This window comes from Mauremys reevesii, linkage group 6 (genome assembly GCF_016161935.1).
Source record: "Mauremys reevesii isolate NIE-2019 linkage group 6, ASM1616193v1, whole genome shotgun sequence".
NCBI lineage: Eukaryota > Metazoa > Chordata > Testudines > Geoemydidae > Mauremys > Mauremys reevesii.
This window is the reverse complement of record NC_052628.1, coordinates 22,687,307-22,712,755: the sequence shown is the minus strand read 5'-3', so window position 1 is coordinate 22,712,755 and position 25,449 is coordinate 22,687,307. Positions and strand designations below refer to the sequence as shown.

The 25,449-nt window shown below is 40.9% G+C and overlaps 1 protein-coding gene across 1 annotated transcript; it reads right to left on the bottom strand.

Annotated features, from left to right (window-relative positions):
* Nucleotides 1-1,454: 1,454 nt before the first annotated feature.
* On the bottom strand, nt 1,455-25,201 carry TARS1 (threonyl-tRNA synthetase 1). Its single transcript, XM_039544853.1, has 19 exons — nt 25,021-25,201; nt 23,781-23,858; nt 22,044-22,234; nt 20,299-20,422; nt 17,602-17,723; nt 17,175-17,292; nt 14,834-14,898; nt 14,657-14,735; nt 13,795-13,941; nt 12,569-12,667; nt 11,688-11,854; nt 7,671-7,833; nt 7,452-7,589; nt 6,806-6,883; nt 4,105-4,205; nt 3,897-4,001; nt 3,701-3,773; nt 2,756-2,870; nt 1,455-1,980 (listed from the first exon to the last, which is right to left on the bottom strand). The coding sequence occupies exons 1-19, from the start codon at nt 25,039-25,041 to the stop codon at nt 1,832-1,834; spliced, it is 2,133 nt and encodes a 710-aa protein (XP_039400787.1). The 5' UTR covers nt 25,042-25,201; the 3' UTR covers nt 1,455-1,831.
* Nucleotides 25,202-25,449: the final 248 nt, after the last annotated feature.

Below are 25,449 nucleotides of genomic sequence, written 5' to 3'. Positions count from 1 at the left end.
CTGCTTCATAGAGTTTAAGGCCAGAAGATAAGATTAGCTAATAATCTAGTCTGATCTCCTGTAAATCACAAGCCAGTTAAATTTCACTGTTAACACTGTATTGAGCCTCACACGTTGTGTCTGACCAAAGCAGATCTTCCAGAAAGGCATCCAGTCTTGATTTGCAAACATCATGAGAATGCGAGGCCACCAGTTCCCCTGCCAGTTTGTTCCAAGGGTTAATCACCTTTGCCTTACTTCCAATTTGAATGTGTCTGGCATCGGATTCCAGCTACGGATTTTTGCTATGCCTCTCTCTGCTAAAGAGCCTTCAAGTACCCAGTATTTTCTCCCCATTAAGGAACTAACACACTGTAATCAAGTCCCTTTTTTGATAAATTAAACAAATTGAGCTCTCACTGTAAGGCATTTTCTCCAGCCCTTGAATAATTTTTGTGACTTCTTTCTGTAACCTTTCCATTTTTTCCAACATCCTTTTTAAAATGTAGGACATCAGAATTAGTTGCAGTATTCTAACATCAGTCTCAGCTCTCACCTCCCTATTCCTCCTTATACAGCCAACGATTGCATTGGCATGGTTAGCCACAGCATCATACGGGGCGCTCATGTTGGGTGGCCTGTCCACTATGCCAGTCCCTAAGTCCTTTTCAGAGTGTCTGCTTTCCAGGGTACAGTCCCCCATTCTGTAGGTGTGGCCTACATTCCTTGTTGTAGATGCACAACTGTGCCTTTGACTGTATTAAAATGCATTTTGTTTGAATACGCTCAGCATACCAAGCAATCCAGTGCCCTGTCCCCATCAGTATTTACCACACGGCCAGTCTTTGTCATCTCTCCCATTCCACGTTGAGATCATCTACCCATCTCCTCACAAACAGCCTTTTTCTGGTTTCAACTCCTGGCTTGCTCACTCCTCCTCTTCTCACAATCCCCCCCTTCCCCGACTTCAACTTCCATGTTGACAGCTCATCCAACCTCTTAGCTGCACATTTTCTCACTCATCATTCAACCTGCAGCCCTAGATCAACTCCCCTGCTCCCCAAAAGGGCCGCTTACTTGACTTGGTCTTCATCAACCACCGCTCTCTCTACTGAGCTTCCTCTCCAATAGCACTAGGGTTGGGGGTGATACTTACTCAGTATTACAGCGTCCATCAAGTACTGCAGGCTTCTTGACTGCTCTGACTCTCCTCCCTGCTCTTTCTGTTGACAGGGTTATTGATTCTCTTTATGCTCCTCTCCCTTCTTCACTTTCCAGGCCCTTTAAAATCTATCCCCAACCTACCTCTATCTTTAGTTTTGCCTTTGCAGCCTCGTGACCAGCCTCTTTTAAAAGGGGGCTCATTTTAGGGTCCAAGTCTTCAGGTTCAGTTGTATTGAGATGTAAAATGAACACTACCAATGTGGTCACTCTGCTGTACTCTACAATCCATCACATGCCCACGCTGAACCTTATGAAAGACACGGTTACCAAAATTTTATTTTTCTTAGTAGTCTACTTAGAACAAGATTAAAGTACTAGTACAATATTTAATCCTTCATTAACAGTTCCATTTTCCCTCACTTCATATTAAGCCTTAGTCACCTGGCTTCATTTTTTGCAATCAGATACCAAGAAGCTTTGCTGCATCGTTTGTGTAAAATGGTCTTTCCATAGACACATGTAATGTCTGAATAATACAGAAAGGTGTTTCATGGTTGATTTTTGTTGGCTCATTTGAAGATCTATTTCAAAATCAACCTAGCGCAAATAGGATGTTACAATAGGATTTAACTGCTTTATAAAACCGATCATCCTTTTTACACTAAACCAGGTAGGGAAATAAAATCTGTTAGAATTCTTCTTCAGCATGTTTGCATCGACAGCGTTTCAACTGTAGCAGCCTCTCCACAGTATCAGCAACTGTTCGTTCACCGTGCACCTTGTTATCTCGAGTACGGATATTAACTGTTCCACTTGCCTTCTCCTTTTCACCAACAACTAAACAAAGCCAAAATCCACAGATTAATATAATTTTTGCTCAAGGCTTGATTAAAAAATAAATAAATAAAAAACACACTTTTCTTTAAATAAGAATTATGAATAAGAACATACTAATGCTTGACAAGACAACTGAATCCTACACTGCATCCTCCTTTGCCCCCATCCCTACACTTAAAGCTACCTTTAGTAATTCCAGCAGACATACTGAATAACGAAAACCCCATGACTGACGGTGCTTCTGTTAACAATACTGTGTTATACTTCTAGGGCCAGATTCTCATCTTTGCTGCACAACATCAAGACTCAGCTCTTGGGCACATGTGCACAGACTCATTAATGCATCGAGATATATAGGAATGCAGCCTGAATCAGCGATTAGAATGTGGCATTCCTCGTTTAGCATACACTTGACATGGGAACAATCAAGTTATTGCAAACCATTTAATGTGATCTTTGACTGAGCCAATGTCTTGCCCTGTTGACTGAAAGGCACCAAAATATTTTTCCTGATGCAGTGTCAATGTATCGAGTCACTAAACAGCAATCTCGTCAGCTAACAAAACAGCAGAGATTGGCTCCATAGCGTGTACTGCCCAGTCATGCACAGCTGGAAGGATGCTGGCTGTGAAAGAAACTTAAAAAGGAATTTACAGGTATAAACTGCTGCTTCTGCCTTACTCACTGGGAAAATGGGTTAGACCAAATTTCAGTTGCATACAAGAAAAACAAGTCAACCACTGTATTACATGACCACCACATGCTATTTCTTTACCTAGGATAAAATTATACTGTGCAAGCTGAGCATTTCTGATCTTCTTGTTCAGCGTACACCCAGGATCCACGTCTACATCAGACATTAATCCAGCATCATGGAACTGCTGCCTGACCTAAGTAATAAAAGGACAAAATCTTATTTAAACCCTCAACCATGAGAGAATACATAGGTTTTGAGTGAAAGGGACCATTTGAGGTTTGACAGCCAAAAATTAAAATTAGATCTCTGTTTTGCTTTCATTCAGAGGCAGACACATTTTGATAGTGCTGAAATTGGTAGTGCTGAAAATGTGCACAAGGCACTGAAATATGGAAGAATGGGTTGGACGTGGCAGGAGATCCTCACACACACTAAATCACTAAGCAATCTAGTACCCAGATCCATTAGGATGGATACTCTACGAGAATTTAGCAATGTTGAAGCCAGGAGAGCTATAGGTCTTTGTGATCAGAAGATCCTTTAAAGTTTAGGCCTGATGAGTTTGAAAGAGATATACATAGCACTCTTTGTGTGGACTGTATTTTGTTTAATACTGCAAACAAAGACACCTGTCTTTTCCACCCCCTCATCATTACTCAAAATGAATGCAGGCATTGAGGGTCCGCCTGAGTGGAGTCAGTTGCAGGATTAGGATATAAATGTAAAGATACTTTCTCCATGGGTTTTCCCTCTAGCTGCAGAGCTGAGCAATTTCCTTTGCCTCCACAACCAGAAACATTCTCTCCAGCATCAACATTTGTTGCTTGGATATCCAGAATCCAGACTTCATGCTTCTGATGATTAAGGTCCATTTAGAATTTAGGCAGCTTAATTTATCATCTGAATACAATATAACTTACTTACAATAGGAATTTATATAAATCCGTTAATTAAAAACAGAACTTAATGACAATTAAGTAATGCAACTAAATCACAAATTTATCTTGGAACAAATGAATTCACCTTTTGTGCATATTCGTCACATGTTGGTCCCACCGGCACCACCATCACTTGCTGAGGAGACAGCCAGAGAGGCCTTCAGAAAAAAACAATGTAGTATTTAGTGTTCTTTAACTCTTTTAGACATGCTTAATCCCCTCTTACACCATCCAGAGTGTTCACTCCCTGGTAGGACAATAAGTTTATTTTTCAACGTTACCATTTGCCTGCATAGTTTTCGGTTAGGATAGCAATCATTCTTTCCACAGATCCTAAGATGGCCCGGTGAATAATAACTGGCCTTTTCTTGTCATCACCATCATGGCTGTAAATAAAAGAAATATTGTAAACTGATTTAATATGCCTATAAGTGACAGGAAAACTAGATTGTGTAACTACTATACACTAACATTTTTAGTTGTACTCACCTCACAAAGGTAAGGTTAAATCTGACTGGGAGCTGGAAATCTAGCTGGATTGTAGCACACTGGTGGTATCGGCCAATGGCATCTTTAATCTTAATGTCAATCTAAGAAACAAATCAAACTTTTAGTAGGGTCTATAAGATATAGCAATGCCCTCTTATAGCAAAGAGATTGTCAAACATTTCACACTGAGTGAAATCTATTCTAAGGAACCATGTGAATACATCATCTATGCGTCTCTTCAGCCCAAGGTAAGACATAAATGGCTTTTAGGGCCTGGTGTTGAGCCCTCTGACAGAAATGAATACAGGAGGTTCACTAATTCAGATTAAATTTGTACATTGGTTCAGTGCACTGAACTCACTTTCCATGGAGTTCTCACTGAATCTATTCAATTGTACATGAGAATAACTTTAAAAAGTGAAAATGAACAATTATCATCAAAACCAAGACTTCTGCAACATGTAGCTGAACAAATCCCAGGCCTATTTAACTTATAATATTAGATAATCAAAGGTGTCAGCTTCATAGCCTACATTACATGCTAAAGGGCATACCTCCATCAGTGAGGGCTATCAGTTGAGGAAGAGACCACGGAGTAATGAAGATCATACTCCTTTATTTTGGATTGCTCAGTTTCATCAAAGTAACTTGGCTCCCAGATCTGAATGTATGCATATTATGCTTTTCTTTTAAATTCAGGCTGCAATCCTGAAAAACCCTTGGCTGAAAGTTAAGCATGTAAGGAAGTATTTGCAGGATCTGGACCTTAATCATTTAGCAAGTTGTCCCTATTATTCCACCACTCTACCACTGGAGGGAAGGGGAGGGGTGGGGGAGGAGACCTGTTATTTATTTTATTTACATACAAAGCCAAACTTTTAATCAGTTTAAGCTGTTTTACTAAACAAACTCCCCATTGACCTTCAGAATCAGCTGGTCAAAACAAAAAGTGATTTAATTTTTATTTTTTGGGGGTGGGGCAAATAAATATGGTGCCATTTGTTGTCCAAGTATTTTGATGTTAGTCAGTTTTTCTGGATTTTTGAACACTTTAAACAGACAGTTATTCATCAAAATTCTTAACAGAAGTGTGCTGCTTGGTATTCTCATTAATTTAGTCACCCAATCATGAAGTTAAAAAATAAAAACCCACTTAGTTTATGGCTTGACTACATGCAGAGCTGCACCAACTTAACTTAAGGTGCAATTTTAAACTGTTTTAGTTAAACCACTGCAAAAGGCTACATGGGTAATTATTTCAATTTAGCTTTACTCTATTAGGGACAGGTTTAAGCTAACCTGAAATGTATTCACACAGATGTATGCACCAGTCTAAAATGATTTAATTATGTGGGTGCAAGCTTGTGTATAGACAAGATCTAAGGTGAACAATGAACATTTGTAACCACCAATAGTTTGCTAACAGTCCACAAGGTGAAATTTGTTCAAGTCATTTTGTGAATATTTACAACTAACATACCTTCATAGAAATCAAATCAGTTTGCTACTGATCTGTGAATGGAAAAGTAGGCTATGTTTATTGAATAGCTTATTCAAAACAAGTCATTTGACAAGTTTTACTCAGATGCCTGTAAGGGGCTTACTGTTCCTTGAAAGAGGTGTCAATACAATTCTAACTCCATTTTCCTGGATAGTTTTTGAATGCAATACTCATGTAAAATTATTCATACAAGAAGAATAGAAGCACACTATAGTAGTTACAAAATTGCAAATACCAGAAGCGATAGTTTACTTCAGGTAAAATTGTTCATGGCTAGTGTATAATTAAAACTTGAATATTAGAAACCAAACTAAACTGCTGCTTTAAAAAAAACAAAACCAGTGAGAAGTTACTCATCTCTAAACAGAATATTCCCAATACACCTAAAACTTTCATACCAGGCGTAATAGTGCCACCCACCTTCTGTTCATGCTTCCCAATGAGTTATCTACTTGCTCATTACAGTAACATTAATCCTGATTGTTTTGTCTGTGTAAATTGGTTTGATTTCATGAAATAGAAAAATGTTAAGCACAAAACAAGTTCTTGAAACATGAAAACAACTAACATGAAAACAACTAACATGAAAACAACTAAGAACTTTGCCTCACTACTTTAGAGTTAGCCATCAAGCTACATACAGGAGGGAAAAAATTACATCCTGGGAAAGCATATAACTCCAGACTGAGTATCTTGAGACAGCATAAAGTACAAAGAAATTTATTTCAAAATCTTTGCTTTCTAAGGATAGGCTTTGATATACATGACTTAGCAATTCCCTCAGGAATACATTTCATTTCATATCCTCCCTCCCGAGCACTGCAGGATGCTTTAATGAAAAATTAAAACTACTCAATGCACCTGGCTGAGTCTACAAAGCTAGATCATGAGGGAGTTTGTAGGATGACACTCAGAACTGGGGTCTGTCAAGGGACGGATGAATCCCAAGCCTCTTGTGTGATTAAAAATACCATAACGTCTACTCTAAATTTACTATCATTTTGGGAACTCCAGAAACTGTGGGGTTTGGAGTACTATATTTCTTTGAAGTTCTCTAAGGAGTGTTTCTAGTGCTATTTCGCTGTCTATCCGCCAAAAATAATGTTCAAATACTATGGTGATGAGAGTGTTATCATCCCCTCAATAGTGTTGAGACACTTACTTAGGAAAGGTGCTAACATAATATTTTAATTTACTAACCTTAGGTCCATAGAAAGCTCCATCCCCAGGGTTCAATTCCCACTTCTCACCAAATTCATTGAGGCTGTTTTCAAGTTGCTGGAGAAAGGATACGTGTTTTTAGTGTTTCACTTTGTATTTATTTCATGTGCCATATTTTTTCTTCCACATAGTACAGTGTCAGATCACAGACACAGAGAGCTAGTGAATACTAGGTCATTCACTATCTAATTGTCAACAATGCTCAATTATAACTGGGGACCCAATCTTGCTTCCCTTCCTTGTGCAGTTGAATTTAGCAGTACTACTGTCATGATTAAGGTGCAGCTTGGCTCTTGGATGGTGGTTCAAAATTCTGATCACACACATACTTACGAAAAACTTATCTTGCTTTCTTCTCCATTTTAAGTAGTCACATCTTCTGGTGCTTTCTTTAAAATGAATTCAAGTTCTCATATCATCATCTACCATGATCTCCATACACTGAGAGCTTTTATTAGCCCATGGCAGAAAGAATTAAAAACGGCTGTACGAGCTGAATTGCTTACAGCCATAGCTGTCACCAGTCCACCTGGAGGCCCATTTTTTCCCCTCAGACATTCCAGTTTCCCACTACTTGAATATACAGCTAAAACCTCTACACTAGGCCACTGAAGTTACCTATTACCTTTTCAGCTTGATTCCACACTTCAATATCTCCAAGGAACTTTTCAGGACGAGTGGAGAGGTCCAGTTTGAAGGAAAATCCAAACACACCATACACAGCTTGCAAGAACTCCAGACAGCTCTTTATCTCCCCTTCAATCTTTACATGAAGACAAATCATATTTAAGGCTTTGTGTTGTTTGCATTTTAACACATCATCTTATGCAACAATATGCTTTACCTGCTCCATGGCACAGAATATGTGAGCATCATCCTGCTGGAACCTCCGTACTCTAGTAAGTCCTGTAAGGGCTCCTGACAGCTCATTACGATGGAGAACTCCAAAATCTGCCATACGCAGCGGCAACTCACGCCACGATCTTGGTCGATGGTCAAACATAAGGCTGAAGGAAAAGGTTCGTTAATCCTGAATGAATTTCAAATAAACTATTAAAGATCCTCAGTGTACATTCTTTGCATCCGATAAAGTGGGTATTCACCCACGAAAGCTCATGCTGCAAAACGTCTGTTAGTCTATAAGGTGCCACAGGATTCTTTGCTGCAGTGTACATTCTGATAAGCCAGATGCTAGCAATTCCAGTAATACCTACAAGTTGTAATACAGCACAGAGTCAAACCCAGAGAAAACTTTCAGGGGGAAAAAAATTCAGGGCTGTTTGGAAGAATGATAAAGAAGGTTTTTCCTAAGAGCCATACAACATCTGAGTCAAATATTACAATCGGACTTCCTAAACTTCACCTGTGAAATGGTGATATATATACACATGTTTTTTTCCCTCCCCCCTTTATCCTCCCACACTCACAGGTGCATAATGCATTCAATAGTTTCTGCCATTTATTTTCATCTTGTGCTGGTCTGTTCAGACTTCTGAGTATCACGTTGATGATCTGGCTTTTCTCTATTGTTCTGTATAATGTTTCTCTAGGTTGCCCTTTTTCTCTCTCCAGATGGTGTCCATATTGTCACTTCTCATGGAAGTAGTGTTGGTGGCATCCTTAAAGTGTCTCTTCAATATGTCCGTCCATCATCTTACCATATTTGGTTCTTTAGATTGGTTTGCTCTACTTAGAACAGGGCTGGGCAAACTTTTTGGCCTGAGGGCCCTATCTGGGTGGGGAAATTGCATGCAGGGCCATGAATGTAGGGCTGGAGCAGGGAGCTGGGGTGCAGGGGGGAGTGTGATGTTCAGGAAAGGGCTCAGGGCAAGGAGCTGGGGTGCAAGAGGGGTGCAGGATGCAGCAGGGGGTTAGGGTAAGGGATGCGGGAGGGGTTCAGGGTGCAGGCTCCAGCCTGGCACCACTTACCTCGAGCGACTCTGGGGTGGCAGCAGTGCGCAGCGGAGCTAAGGCTCACATACTTTGTCCTCCCCTTATTGATGAACAAACCAACTTGTTTTGCTGTATCTGCCAAAAGCTATGTCTTCTCTTCCATTAAGGCAATGTCATCAGCAAAAACAAGGACACCCAATTGTGCTTTATCATAAAATTCCTCGGTTGCCTTCTGCAGTTACTTTCCTCATGACATAGTCAGTGACCAGGACAAACAATACTAGGAACATAATATACTCTGTGTCTTACTACAGTTGTCACTGCAAACCGCTGGCTGGTGTTGTCACCATCTCAGACTGCACATTCAGCTTTATCATATAAATCCTTGATTACGGTAATTATTTTTGCTGGTATTCCATAATATGCCATAATTCTCCAGAGACTGTCTCTGGGTACACTATCAAAAGCCTTCTGGAAATTTATAAAATGTATCACAAAAGATACTTGCCACACCACACTTTGTTCTATAATATGTCTGAGAACAACAGTGTGGTCTGAACATGATCCCAACAGTCTAAAACGCGCTTGTTCCTCTCTAAATTGAAGGTCTATTTGTTTCTTTATATGTTCCAGGATGATGTTGCACATGATTTTGCCAGGTACCGAAAGTCATGCGATTTCTCTCCAGTTATTGTAGTTGGTAAGGTCACCCTTCTTTGGCATTACTACTATAAGGTCTCGCTTCAACGGGGTTGGGTTCTTTTCTTCATTCCATATTCTACCAAAAATAGAAGGAAAGTCTGGACAGTTATTTTGTCACTTTCTTTAGGCATCTCTCCAGCAATGTTATCCCTTCCAGCTGCTCTCTCATTTTTGAGTCTACTGATGGCTTTTCTAACTTCTTCCACTGTAATGCTCCTAAATCAATATCAAGCTCTAATCAGTCTAGTGGTAGGTCTTCATCATGTATTTTTAGTAGTTCACTTGGGCTTAGTTTATTTAAAAAAGCCTGAAAATGTTCTCCCCATCTTTTCCTTTCCTCTTTTTTTGTAATAAGAATCTTTCCATTTGCACCTTTAATAGGCCCTCCAGGACTGCTAAAGTTTCCTGTTCGCTGTTTGATGTCTTATACAAGGTTCTAAGGTCACCTCTTTGGCTACCATATTCAGGCTCTTCAGATTAATATACGCCCTTTTATCTCTTCTATCACTCCTTTTTACATTTCTGTCTAGAGCTCTGTATTCTTCTTGCCATTTGCTTGTCTCCTCAAATGAGCTTTTGCTTTACACTTATTCTCTTTTCCACTGCTGCCCAAGTAACATTGCTAATTCATTCTTCCCTTTTAGATTTCATTCTTATTAGGACTCTTTGCACTTTGTAGAAACCACTCTGAAGTTTTCCCTCAGAGTATCAATGTCTTGGTCATCTTCATTTAACTCCATTAGAACACTGAACCTGTTATTCAGTGCAAACTGAAAAGCACTTTTTGTGCTTGGGACTTCTAATTGTGTGCTATTGGTGTGTGGTCTTCTTTTAACCTTCTTCATCCTCTTTAACTTGATCTTCAGTGTAGTGGTACAAAAGTTATGGTCACTGCCCACATCTGCTCCTCTGTACATATCTCTTCCAGCAAGCTGCAAAACATTCCTGAAATGCAGAAGTGATCTATCTGGTTTTTTTTAATACCATACGGGGAGTTCCATGTCACTTTATGGATTTCTTTTTGAGAATATTCTGTTCTACCTATCACTACCTTGTTCATGCTGAAAATTTCTACCAGTTGTTCACCATTGTGGTTCATGTTCAAACCCCTGCTGCCCATAATTTTATCCAATCCATCATTGCTACTTCCAACCTTAGTGTTAAAAATCGCCCATAGTCACTATGTCATGTTATGTTCTGGGACCTTGGTTAACACATTCTGTAACAAAGCATAAAAAGCATCTTTTTCCTCATCTGGCGTTTCACCAGTTGGCTCATAGCACTGTATGACAACTAATTTAGTCTGAAAGCTAACGGGGATAATTCTTTCATTGACTGATTCCCGCTCAGTCAGTGCCTAGTCTACCTCATTTGACATTAAGATTGCTTTGTGAGCTTCATGTATACCATCCACATTCCTGCAGTAGATGATGGCCATATTTGTTTCTCTAAAAGTGTAGTTTGTTCGAACCTGTCCATCTACACTCACTGATTCCAAGGACATCAAGATGGTATCTATCCATTTCCTTAATTACTTGAGCAGCTTTAGTAGCTCCTTACACTGTTCTCATACTCCAAAATCCAATTTTCATCACTGATCTGGTCTTCACCATAGGTCTTCTCAGGACATGGGCTTCCTTATGGTTCTAAACAATGCCAGTCATATTCTTCCCATAAAGTTCACCCATTGCATACACTAAAACCTGGCACTGCACCTATGCACAAATACCTATATCAGGCATACAATGTTTTAGGGATCAAAGGAGGCAGCCAGTTTTGAAAATCTAGTCCTTGAAATTATTGATTCATAGCATTCATAACTGTATCTCACTGAACTTAGGCACTCTAGAGTATATGGTCCTTAATTATCAGATTATATCACCCTTGATAGTGTTTCAAATGTGGGTGCCTAAGCAACAGGTCTGTATGTGAGAGGTGCAGACTACTCAAAACCACCACGAAAGCAGAAGTGTGTACATCTTGGCATCGACTAAAATCAACCAGAGAAAACACGAGAAAGAGAAAGCTACAGAGCTGAACTGAAGATATCAATTAAGAATGTGTCTCTGCACTGGAGACTTGTGAACAGCTAGAAATTCATAGATGATCTTGCATCAAATTAAGCAATAGTATTAAAATAAATTATTAAAAAAAATACCAGAGTGCACCTGGCTTGGATTTTTTCAGAAATCGGGTGGAAACATGAAAGCTAGAGCTAGTCCAAACAAATTGGCAATATTTGATGAAACAGGTGCTATATAAATACCAGTGTCCTGGGCAGTTCATGGGCTTCAGAGCAAAGACTTCCTTCTCCACCTCAAATGAAAACATGTTTTCACTGTAATGTTGCCAGTGCCCTGATGTAATCCAGACTTTGCTGTTGTAGATGTTTGGAGTGACAACCTCCTGGAATCCTCGCTTCCGATACTCGCTCTGAAAGAAGTGGCCCAAGAAACAGAAGAATTAATAAGGCAGGCTTGAATAGCAATGCTCAACCTGTGGCTTAGTGTGACATTTGTCTCTTTAAGACAGCATTTGCAGTGTATGACTCAATAAAAACAAGCAAAGTTGCTCCCCTGAAACATGCAAGGCAATAATGAGTTAAACAGGCAGGGGCTGCCAAGATTCCTTCCCATTCTTTGCAGCTGCCAGAGAGGGTGAAGGGATGGGGAATAAGAGAAGAAACATGTTTCTCCATCCCAGCAACCATAGAAGCAATCGAGAATCAGTCTCCATTTGTTAGAGTCACAAAATAACTGGATGCACCTTGTGATATTGTATTGCAATGTTTGCACTGTAGTGTAGCACAAATACATAACATGGTGCAGTGACAAAATAAATATCACAGTAGAATGTTAAGATGTTTTCCTCATCTCTTTTGCTTTCTTACATGCCATTCTCCAAAAATTTGCTCTCCAACTCTGCTATGCTAAATTCAATAACCTATTAAACAAACATGCATTAAACCACCCGCATACTGTATACTAATATATATTATATATATATATCTTTTAAAAGCAGAACCCATAAACATTTAAAATTAATCCCAATTGTATTGTTATATGGTCTTCTAAAACCCTTCTAGCTCTTTGTCTAGAAATCTTATTATAAAACACAGGAGAGAAAAAATCCAAAGATATTACTTACCCTGATGAATTCAATTAATGTGTTATAGATGTAAGCTCCCTTTGGCAAGAAAAAACAACTGCCAGGACTGAGCTCATGGAAGAAATATAGTTCTTGGTCCTATAGGAAAACATTGGTACATCTTAGTTTTATCTGATATGTTTAGATTCTGATCAAACCCTTTTCCTCTCCCAATGTTACAGCTAAAGTCAGGCCTGAAATGTTAGTTTTTACTACACATCACTATCCAGACTACAGTATTGTTTAGTTTTTTAAACTTAACATACTATAAAGTAGCAAGGTGCAGTAGATCTGATATGCTTCCCTGTGTAAATATCCCCCGTCATGAGCAATAGCTTAAGGTTAAGGTTTCCTATTTTAATATTGATGTTCCTACATATACCTGTCATTTCACGTATCTGTGTGCGATGGCTTAACTACACCCCTCAAGGTTCATCTTATCTGCTATTACTACTAACAATAAGTAGTCCTGCTGTGACATTTTACATCTCCAAAGCACAGTTCAAATAATTAATCAGTAAGCTGATACTTCACTAGATTGTGTTCCTGCTTTAGGAAAGGAGGTATTTTAGTGCATTGCTGTCTCCTTTCTTGAAATAGAAACAACAGACTCTGTAACAGTTTATTCAGGACTAACTATTAATCACCTGGTCTAAAACAATGCATTTTCATTAAGATGATTTTATTTTATTGGAGGACAAAGAATAAAAAATGTGGCATAACTGTGAACACTAGAAATACACGTCAGCAATAATCAAGAAGAAAAAAGTTAGAGTATATAATGGATTCTAGAGATGTACAAAGAAAAATCTCTAAGCAACGAGAAGCTATAAGAGCCTCCTCTAGGAACAAGCTTCCTCTTGGGCTTCAACATAGCACTAAAATAAACCCCGTTGCCGGCTATAGATCTCCTGCTTTACCCAAGATCAGAGTTTTCATGTTTTGTGCACAGTTACCATCCTGTTTAGGTTTTTGATTGTGTGTGTAAAATAGCCAAAAACTCTCTAGAAAGATGCTTATTTATCTACAATCCATTGTAGTGGTTTTGGGGCTCCATTCTGAAGAGGACAATCACTTAATTATGAAACTTGTTACTGTATTTTCTGTGAATCACATCACATCTGAATTCTGAAGCATTAGCAGATAGGTGCTGTCTTTCACATGCCCTTTTAAATCACTGAGTAGTCTCTGGTCAGAATTTTAAAAATACACAACGTTTGTCTTACCCGTCCAATCTTTCTGTGATCTCGATTTTTAGCCTCCTCCTGAAGCTTCTCCCATTCCTTTAACATTTTTACATCTGGGAATGAAATTCCATAAAGCCTTTGGAGGGTTTCCATATCAGACTTGCCTTCCCAGTATGTTGAGGAATTCTGAAGACAGACAAAACGGTACAGTATAACACGGACAACAGCACCCGCCATTATGACCGCCACTGTACAAGCTCTGTGATATGTTCTTTAAAGGCATGCAATAATTAAAAACTGAACAGCTATAGTTAAAAAACGAAACTGATAAAGGAACTATGTAAAAAGAACACAAGCATGAATACAGAGCTCTTAGATTTTTAATCATGATGAAAACTAAATCTACACATTAAAAATATACAGATCCCCGACTGTAGCAAAGATGCACAAACACAAGTCGGCTGGCTGTGTGAAAAGGTGGTTTAAAGATTTCCTTTGCTGCCCTCTACTCCTGGTGCTGCTCTGTGCATGATCAGTCCCCTCTGGCTGCTCCAATTTACAATAAACTGCAAGGAGCAGTTACAAGGGGCAAAAATTACAAACCAGGATTGGCATATCATATGGTGTACCTAGCTACACCCCTTTTTTGGAGCCATGTCCCCTCTCATATGCTATCAGTGAATGAGCGTAGGCCTAGGCCCCCGTAATTTGACTGTACCACTGGAAGGTCACTGACATCAGGATGCTCCTCCCTCAGTTGGGCTAAACTAAGTTTATGATCAGATTATACTAGCAGAGTGGCACAAAGGCCCAGACCACCCCATTCTCCCAGAGATTTGGCCCACGATGTCAACAGATAAATATCTTTATTTAAAATTAGGCATAGAATCGCAATGCTTACCTTATGGATTTTTAATGCCTTTATTTTGCCAGTATGTCTGACATGAGGGCCCCTACACAGATCTATCAAAGGACCACACCTGTGAAAATGCAAAGATAATGCTCAGTTAGCCCACATTATGTTAGTAAATACTACACACACTGGCATTAGTGTGTGTGTGTGTATTTTTTTTTTTACCTGTACACTGTAGTAGTTGGAGTGTTGACTTTTTCATTCAAGATCCGACACTTGAACTTATTATACTGCGAGGGAATAGAATGGCAGAGTCCATGTTAATTCTTCACGACTTGAAACTGTGATTCAAATCTCAAGTATTTGTTATGTGCTATTGCCACTGTATGAAAGAATCTATTCTACTAATTTAAAAGAACCCTTCAATGCGTATTCATGAACAAACTAATTCCCCTCCTCCAATCCCACAGATGGAAGAGTATCCTATGGAATGGGCTAGATATAGAGATTAAAGGATGGAGAACAGCTTTTTGTAGCACTTGAGTGTTCATGTGTGGCCTCCTATTCAGGGTAGACCTTAACAAAGAAATCCATTTTGCTCTATATGGAACAACATAGGTTCATCTTGATCTCTGGCCGTTGGGTTCCACAGCTGAGGGCACTCTTCTGAAAAAAGCCTCTCTGATGCTAAATTCTGAGAGGTCTTGAACACATGTAACTCCTATATTATTCTTTCACTCATCTGCAAGGAATATATGACGGTGTGGTATGAAGCTTTTATCAGCATCACTTTTGCATGGACACTTCTGAGGAGTGGCAAAGTTCATTCAAATCACTTGGAATTTAATAACTTGTACAGTATACATGAGGATTTAGACAAAACACTCAGAGCTCTATTCACAAGGGGGATTGCGGTGTTTCTTTTAAAAATAGGGCAACCAACGATATTTATGTTGTTTCCTTCAAAGCTTATAAAATTCCTTCCCCCCGCACCCGGTAATCCTTGTGTATACACCAGCATTACTGCTGCTGATCTCTGAAAGAAAAGTAATTCGGCTGACAAGCAATTAACCTAAAGAGCCAAAAGAAGTCTAGAAAACATGACCTATGAGGAAAGATTAAACAAACCCCATTTTTTCAGTCTGGAGAAGAAAAGACTGAGAGGGGACATGATAACTGTTTTCAAGTACATAAAAGGTTGTTACAAGGAGGAGGGAGAAAAACTGTTCTTCTTAACCTCTGAGGATAGAACAAGAAGCAATGGGCATAAATTGCAGCAAGAGTGGTTTAGGTTAGACATTAGGAAAAATTTCCTGTCAGGGTAATTAAGCACTGAAATAAATTGCCTAGGGAGGTTGTGGAATCGCAATCACTGGAGATTTTAAAAAGCATGTTAGACAAACACCTGCCAGGGATATGATATGGGGTTCTCAACTTTTTTCTTCCTGTGCCCCCCCACAACATGCCATAAAAACTCCATGGTCCATGCGTGCCACAACAACTGTTTTTCTGTGTATTAAAGCGAGGCCATTACCTGCATTATGGGGTAGCAAGCAGGGTAACTGCATGAGGCCCCATGCCACAGGGGGCCCAGTGAAGCTAAATTGCTCAGGCTTCAGCTTGAGCCCCATATGGCAGGGCTTCAGCTTCAGCTTTCTATCCTGGGACCCAGCAAGTTTAATGCCAGCCCTGCTTAGTGGACCCCCTGAAGCCTGCTCACAGCCCCCCAAGGGGCCCCCAATACCCTAGCTGAGAACCAATGTCTGGACAATACTTAGTCCTGAGTGCAGGGGACTGGACTAGATGACCTCTCGAGGTCTCTTCCAGTCCTACAATTCTAGGATTCTTTGATTTTCATTTCTTCTAAGGTCTGTTAATACTGAGCAAACGGAGTTCAAGCGAAAATGCTACAATATTGGAAAATGCTCGTCTCTACTTCAGCACTAGTAGCAATCATGGTGATTTAACGTATGTCCATCTAGTGGACATTACAGGATAACACAAGAGTCCTTGTTGCTTAAAGTAGTACAGAAATTATTTCATATTCAGACTTAGTGCTGTCATCTAAAAATTGACTTTAAGAGCTCACTGAATACAGCTTCAGACATCTGCAAACCCAGCATTTACTATCACTAGTGTTTTACATTCTCAAAGAGTTATAGTCCCATCCCATTCATGTTCACAACATCCATGTAAGCTATTATTCCAATTTTGCAGACAGGGAAACTAAGTAACAGAAAGACAATTTGCCCAGCACCATGATGAGAATCAGTGGAAGAATCAGATTAGAACTCTGGTGTTTCAGGAACACAGTCCCATGATTAACCCTCATTCCCTTCATTTAAAAAACTAAGAATTGGTATATATGCTCACCTTTAAATATTAAATATCCTAAGTAAACCCATATAAAAACCTACACCTTTGGAAATATATTGTCAATTTGCTGCACACATCATCAACGGTGCATTTTCCACTAATACCAATTGGAGATGCACCACTAACGTTCCACAGCTAACATTATTGTGCAGCTACAGTAAATATGAAACAACAGTCTAGAACAACCTACCTTAAACATTTCAAGTAGAGTTTCCTTCTTAATTTCCAGTCTTTCAAATGGTTGTTTTTCCTTCATGATCTTTTTGCATAAGGTTTCCAAAGCAGAGAAATCATTACTGGACACACCTCTACAACAACAACAACAAAAATTTGCATTCTCTCTTTCTGTAATCTCTGCCGTAGTTCTTCCCCCACAACGTATTGGCTCATGCACTAGAGTCATCGCAATGAGGGAAATAATTTTCATCAGAAAAAGGGCTGGTCAAAGTACTTTGCCTCAGGAGCAAGGGGAAGCAGGAACTAGACTGTGACTCAGACTCCCAGATTGTGACTTCACTCCTGCTCTTTGGGCAGCACAGCTACACATTCTGTCTTTTTCTTGGTCTGGAATGTAGGGTTACAATCCAGCCTTCTGGAAGTGAAATGAAAGAACCTACCCATCCTCGAGGTACATGTCATAATAAAATCCATTTTCTATTGGTGGGCCGTAGCATAAACATCCACCATAGATTCGCTCCATAGCTTCACCCATTATGTGAGCACTTGAGTGCCAGTATACCTAATGAAAGGGATAAAAAGGGGATCAGCTTGAGTATTTATGTACAAAGCATTTCAAGAATCTCTGAAATCCATACAGAAGTCTTTTGATGATTTGTTTTTACAGATACTTGAAGAACGAGAGCTAATATTAGAGCCTGTTGCACTGTGGGAAATGATTCACATACCAATTTGCCAATTTACCCCCCAAAAATCATGAGTAATTATCTGACAAATTGTACTTGCTCATCTTTATATCCGTTAAGTACTGGAAAAATTTATTTCATAAAAGTTCTCGCCCAAATGGTTGGGGAAGGAGAGAAAATTCACTTAGTAAGTTGCACAAATGTTAATTTACTAGCCTCATTTACTATATTAATATATCATCTATCTACTTTAAAATAGCAGCAATGGAGTGGTAATACAGGCTGGGATCCATGAAAGGACTTACGTGCTGTGATACAGAACTGTAGCACCTAACTTTTAGGGGCCTAGAGAATCAGAACTACACTGTGATCCACATAGCCCAGTTAGGTGTCTAGGCTCCTATACAATGAGTGGGGAGAGACAGGCACCTTAGAATGTGATCCACGAAAATTCAGCACACTTGGCTAGCTTGGGTGGCTCAGTGCCAACAGGAGATGTCAATGACAGGGAGTGTGCCAAGTCCTGCCCCTCTCTCAGAGATAGGCACCAAAGTCCCTGTAGCAGGGAGGCGCCTATCTTTGTTTGCCATCCACAAATGGGAACCTGTCACCTGAAAAATCAGGTGGTTTAGACACCTATGCTGCTTCCTGCAGAAATGAGTGAAGTGCCTGCCTCACTCTACACAAAATGGCCGGAGGAGGAAGAGCCACCATCTGTGATATACCTTTTAGCACAGTAATTAGAGCACTCACCTAGGATATGGGAGACCCAGGTTCAGTTCCCCCCTCTCGGCCTGAAGGGGAGAAAGGATTTGAACAGGGGTCTCCCACACCTCTCAGGAATGTGCTGTGACCACTGAGCAATGGGAGATTCTGATGTGGGGCACCCTCCGTCTCGCCCGTTGAAGCTATTCTGCTGAGGATAAATACTGAAAGTGTGACTAGGTGAGTGAGAGAGAGAGACTCTCTGTAGTCTGGTGGTTAGGGCACCCACCTGGGATATGGGAGACCCTGAGTCTAGTCCCCCTGTTCCAATCCTTCTTTCATTATTTCTCTCTCTTTCTCCCCCGTCCCACTCCATCCCAGATTTCAAATGGGACCCAAGCCGGTAGACATGCTCAAGGGGCACCTAATGGATTGGGCCCTGCATATGACTTAGGAAGCCAAAAACTAAGCTGCCCCCCAACGCCTCCCAGGTTCATGAATTGCTCTGGGGCTAAGGCAGGAGACAGTTGTCTGGACCCGTATCATAGAATATCAGGGTTGGAAGGAACCTCAGGAGGTCATCTAGTCCAACCCCCTGCTCAAAGCAGGACCAATCCACAACTAAATCATCCCAGACAGGGCTTAGAGCGGGGTAGCAGTGCTCGTGCCACAGGATCTAAAACTTAGGGAACTTCTTCAGTTGAAAGTTAAACGCTGAGTGAGTTTAGGTGCCTAGAGGGTTAGGCAGCAGGCATGTGGGAGTTTCATGGATCAGAGTGGTGCTTAAACTGGAGTTCAGGCACCTACATTACTTTGTGTATTGCACCCACACAATACTTAGTCTGAAAGATACAATTGGAACATAAGGTCTTGATCCTGCACCTGTGGAGGAGTTTGCAAAATCAGGGCCTAAGTTGTTAATAAGTCTTACACATACTAGATGGGATACATAGCAAATAGTCTGTCTTTCCACATGATAGGATTTTTTATTAGTTTGTGTTTTCAATTAAAAATCAAATGAAGACAAAAATTACACTTGAACATTAATTTTACAAAGCTACTATTTTTAGTTTTGTTGATAAATTAAAACCAAATCTATATGACTGCATGTTTTTAAATGTACATATCTGAAAATGCAAAATTATGCATCTCACCATAACTGTAACTTGTCCACGATGCACATAAATAGAATTATTTTGTATGCCTTAAACTATATCATATGTGTAACATGGCAGAGTTAGTTGATATGGGAACAATAAGTATGACTTTAAGATCTCAGCTATAGAGTTGAGTGCTGCTTGCACTGTATATCATTTTTAAAGTGTACTTAATACTACTTTCCATATTTACATTAATCTGAATAAGCAACCATTAAAAATAAAGAGCTACATTTGTATGATGTGCAAAAAGACACTAATACAAACCCCCTCCCCACATTAATGTAATATTAAGATTAAGATTGCAGATTTAGAGGTTAATTCTCACCACAAGAGTCCTAACATAGGCTTAATTACCACAACTGCTAGCAAAGCAATTGTTATTAATACATGCCAGCATACATAAATCTGCAGTAGCACACATCTTTCTTAAGAAGTAGTTAGTAGAAAATAAGGTATGCACTGCACAGCGATTTTCATTCTTTATTCCACAAATGTTAAAGGTAGTTATGCTCACTGAGAACTAAGTCTGGGTTTTGTAGTTTCTCATTCAAGGGAGGAGAGAACCAGTTTAGTGGAAGATACTTACTGCTTGAGCATCTTCATCTTCAAACTTGAGCAGTTCCAGGGTACAGTCTTCCTCCAAGGGACGGTCTAGATCCCAAACCACTTTGTTCACTTTAGCAATAACAGTGTTGTCAGCTAAACCTTGACTATACAATAAATAATTTGTATGTCAGCTATTGGAATCAACAAATGGAGACACTCCCCCAAAACCTTTCCCCTGCACAGTCAGGATGGGATTTTCAAGAGTGCTTAACGTTGACTTAAGTCTGCTCTCACTGAAGTCAGTGGTAGAACACCCACAAATGGCAATGGAAGCAAAATTAGACCAACACTAAGCACTTAAGAAAATCCCACACACAATTTTTTTTTATGAAGAACAGGAAGAAACTAAAGGTAGTTTATTTAACACATTTCCCACTGTGGTGCACTCTTACTAACATATTTGACTTATTTAGGGCAGTACTTGCTGCTAATATGACCCTTCTGCAATAGGAGATGCAGCCTTTTTTAAGCAAGTACCTGAATGAGATCAGATTTTTCTTTTTGAAAACTTCAAGTAGGTACTATTACTTTTACATTTGTCTTCACTAACAAAAAAAACCCAAACAATTCTTAAAGATGATAAGTTTGGCAGTCATTTGAACCTTAAACTGAAATTATTAAATGTCTGAGCAGATCAGTAGTTCATATGGATTGACTGCAAGAGAGGAAGCACACCATGAGTGTTTCTAAAGTACTTCATTTAGAGCTGAACAAGTCTCCAAGAAAGACCTAGTCTTTCCTTCTTAGTTTATTTCACCTCAACCTAGAAGAAATCAACTCTACCGGAGATCATTTGATGTCTAAGAACCATACCAATATTGTTCAGAAACATCCACTGATACTGAACTCCCCCTGATCTTAATGGAAACACTAAATTAACATAGGTACAATCTTTATTTCTATGATAAAGGGCACTAAATTAAAGTTTGAGGCCAAATTTGACAGATGAATGAGCATGCAAACAGCATGTGCATGAACTGCCAGCCTTAAACATATGTACCAAGAAAGTAAAGCAAAGCTTTTAAGTACAATGAATAACCTAGCCACAATAGGGTTAGTGTTTCCATTTTGAAGTTTAAGGTCTTCTCATTTTAATTTTGAGCATCATAAAACATGACAATGAAGTTTTCCGAGATGCTTACTACATTGCCCAAAACTACTATAAAAGTTTAACCATTTGATATACATCCAAAGTTAGGGTAGTGCTCTTTTTGACATGTGCCACACATATGTAGGATAATGGTTTAATTAAGATATTTTTATGGATGACTCTCACGGAAATTAACAGGTATGTCACCCACCAGTCTTCCACACGTCAGAGCAGAACAGATTAAGTTATGTGATGCTATAACACCCAACCCTGCAAACACTTCAAGCATGTTTGTAACATTATTTATATGGTTGATTAGTTCCCAACTCAACAGGAGTAGTCATTTAGTAAAAGTTACTCACATGTTTATGTATTTACATGATCCAGCACATAAATAATTATTTAATTTTAAAAACAGCATCTTCATAAGGCAAAGAATTGTGTTTTGAAATGAGAAAGCTGTTTAGTTTGAATTTGTAGTAAAAGCAAGATTGCTAAAAATTATGCCTTGAAGAAAATTAAGTTGTGCTAAGAAATAAATAACCCATCATGCTAAGGACTATCAAAGATCACAGATGCAATTTGCAGTAGTTGTGTCTGAAACTGATAGCATAGGTCACAGAAGTCAGTCATACCTAATTCCACAAGCAACTTGATAAGGAGTGGTCTTCCAGGATTCAGCATCAACCTGCTTGCCATCAGGTAATGTAACTTTAATGGGTTTGCTGTCTTTTGCAGCTCTTTCTGCTAGAAGCGCATCATGTTCTGCTTTAAGTTTATGATACCTCTCTAGGCGCTCATTGATATAATCAGGCCAGGGATTCAGCTACATATAAAAGAATGGAGGGAAGGAGAAGTATTTAGCAAAGACTTCCAGTTCTAATGAAAAATAACTTTAAAAATTAAGCAAAGAAGGTAAATTCTTCTGACGTGTCTAAGTGATTTAGCAATCTGAATCTCATTGATCTTCAAGTCACTTGGGTCCTTATGAAAGTTTTAGTCATTATCCTTTTTCAAAGATAGAGAGAGGCCAGGCTAGTTTCTTAGCAAAAAAAAAAAAAAAAAAAAAAAGGGCAGCTAATGTGATGCAACAAGGATTTGAGAAGCACAAATTCTACTGTATCTTAATACAAACTGGAAAAAGCAAGATGTTGACATTATCATCACAATAATAAATGGAAGTGGGGGAAAAAAGAAAAATCTAACAGCACACTGTTTGAATTACAAGCAAAAAATGTTTATATCTTATGCAGCTCAAGATCTCCTACTTCCACCTCCTAGAGGTATACAAACTCTGACTCAACCTTACTCTAATGCATCAAATCTTACTAACATCCCAGTTAACCTGTATTGATGCTCTACCTTCCCTATCCATCTCCACTTCCTTCTTCCATTCCCATTTAACTTGCTACTCTACCACTCTTCCCATTTACTCCTTCAATAGTCTGCATCCAGAAGTGTTACTAAAGCAGTTTAAATGCTAAGTAATCATAATTAATTTCTAATTTAAAGACAAAAAAAACTTTAAATAATCTTAATTTAGCTAAACAAACTGGCTTGTACCTGGTTTAGAGTAAGTTGCTTAAAATTCTAATATGCCAAATAATAAAAATGTCAGAAAGTACATAGTTACGAAAAATATATGCTTTTCATGTCTATACTACCATGTATTCTCATATACTCAAATTTTGAAAATTTAGCCACTAGAAAGACAAAAGTTACATCATCATTACAAATGCATCCCTCATCCTGGTGCAAAGCAGAGGACGAATAGTAAAAAGGGAATTACTACAGACTGCTCTACAAATCCAATGTAACCTGTTAAAAATAGAATCAAAGAAACAAAAACTATTTTGTAACTATTTCGCTGCTGCATGTCATTACTATAAATCAGCTGGAGCATAAGAGCACCCACCATAGGACCTGTAATGAAGCGGTTCTCAAACTGTGGGTCGGGACCCCAAAGTGAGTCGCAACCCCATTTTAATGGGATCGCCAGGGCTGGCTCAGACTTTTTGGGACTGGGGCCAAAGCCCGAGCCCCACTGCCCAGGACCAAAGCCAATGCCCAAGGGCTTCAGCCCTGGGCGGTGGGACTCAGGTTACAGGCCCCCTGCCTGGTGCTGAAGCCCTTGGGCTTCGGTTTCGGCCACCCCACCCAGGATGGTGGGGCTTGAGCCCTACCATCTGGGGCAGCTGGGCTCAGGCTTCAGTCCCCCCATCCTGGGGTCGCGTAATAATGTTTGTTGTCAGAAGGGGGTTGTGGTGCAATGAAGTGTGAGAACCCCTGGTGTAATGCACTGATGTCCTTGGTACGATATTCAGCAATGAAATTAAATTCTTTAAAAGCATATAACTGAACTGGAAATGTACCTCTGTGCAACCCCCATCACCAGATCCTTCTTTTGTTTTCTTCTTTCCCCATTCCTTCTTTTCTTCCCCAGCAGCTATCTAAAAAGACAAATTAAAGTAAGATTAGTTTATCTCCTTTCTCAGTGTCAAGTTTAAAACTGTATCTAACTCTATAGGTGATGGAGAAGGTGCCCATTGGTTTAAGCACAGTACAGGGCTTCAGGAAGTCTTGAATCCTAATACCAGCTCTGAGAAGGATTCTTCATATCCTTAGACAAGTCACTTCATCTTACTTCCTCAGTTTCCCCAGTTCTAACTGGGTACATAAGACTTACCAACTTGTTGTGAAGAACAGTCAGTAACTCCCCATTTCTAAGGAACACACTTCCTGGTCTGTAGACTTTTCTGTGTTTTGCTTTATCTTTTACAAAATATGCAAGATGACACTATAATTGGCAGCAAGCTCAACAGGGCAGGGATTTCCTTTTTCTATCCACCTGTAAAAACACCTTGCAGGGTTATGGTTCTCTGCATTTTTTAAAGTTAGTGCCATCTAGAGCTTGAAGTCCAATCTGAAGAGTCCCAAGATCCCATCACTTTTAAATCACCGGCTAAGAGATGACAATTTAAAGTGGAAAGGGAAATGTTTGTCTCAGCACTAGTCTCTAAGGTGCCACAAGGGCTCCTCGTTGTTTTTGAGGGTTTCGCTATGCGCTGGCCATTCCCTATACGTGTTGTTCTGCAGGGCTTCAATTGGCTTTTTGACTTCCTGAGGCCGGATCCTGCGCAGCCCTTTTGCCCGCACAGCGCCCCACTGATTTTACCAGGGATCACGGTGCCGCGGGGTCCCGATGGCAGGACTGGGGGTGGGGGGGAGCCTTATCCTGCGCGCTCTGCGGGGCCGGTGTAACGTCCCGTGCTGCGGCCGGGCGGCACCTGCCTCGCTGGCGCTGTCAGACCACACCCGCCACAGGGCCGGGCCGGGCCAGCCGGCTCGAGCGACACGGGGGCCCGCCGCCGGGCCGGGCCGGCCGGCTCGAGCGACACGGGGGCCCGCCGCCGGGCCGGGCCGGCCGGCTCGAGCGCCACGGGGCCGGGGAGCTGCCGGAGGTGAGCCGGCACACGGGACGAGCCGGCTCAGGGGCCGGGGTCCAGGGGCTCGTCGCCCCCGGCTCAAACCCGGCCGGAGGGTCCGCGAGTCCAGAGCGCTGCGGGGCCACAGGGACCCACACAGCGGCCCCTGAGGCGGGCGCGCACTCACCTGGCTCCCTGCCCCCGCCATGCCGCTCGCCGCACGCAGCCGGGCCCGGGCGCCGGTCGGAGCGAGCCCACGCGCAGGCCCAGGCGGCTCTGGCAGCTGATGCAACGGGAGGCGCGGCTGGTCCCGCCCCCGGCAGCAGGAAGCGGGTTGGGTCCGGAGCCCGGGCGGAGCCCGAGACTGCGCGGAGGCGCTACAGCGGCTGCCGCCGGGTGACCTAGGCCGGGGCCAGGGGCCAGCACGGGCCGGGGCAGCCCGGCACCATGCGGGGGCTCAGGGCACCGCCCTGCCGCGTCTGGCCTGTCAAGGGGCCTGGCCCGGCGGCATCGCTCCGCCCGGCCTCACGTGAGAACGGCCTGAGCCAGCTGCTCCGCGCGGGGCTCTGCGGGGCGGCCAGCCCGGGGATCTGTGCAGGGGAAGCCCCTCGCCGGC

What these genes read in the sequence shown, in the direction of transcription:
- TARS1 (XM_039544853.1), bottom strand. Translation starts at nt 25,041, where the DNA reads ATGGCGGGGGCAGGGAGCCAG. An exon ending in TGGCGGGGGCAGGGAGCCAG is followed by an intron (nt 23,859 to 25,020) that starts GTGAGTGCGCGC and finishes TTGTCTTTTTAG; the next exon opens with ATAGCTGCTGGGGAAGAAAA. An exon ending in GACATGTACCTCGAGGATGG is followed by an intron (nt 17,293 to 17,601) that starts GTAGGTTCTTTC and finishes TTGTTGTTGTAG; the next exon opens with AGGTGTGTCCAGTAATGATT.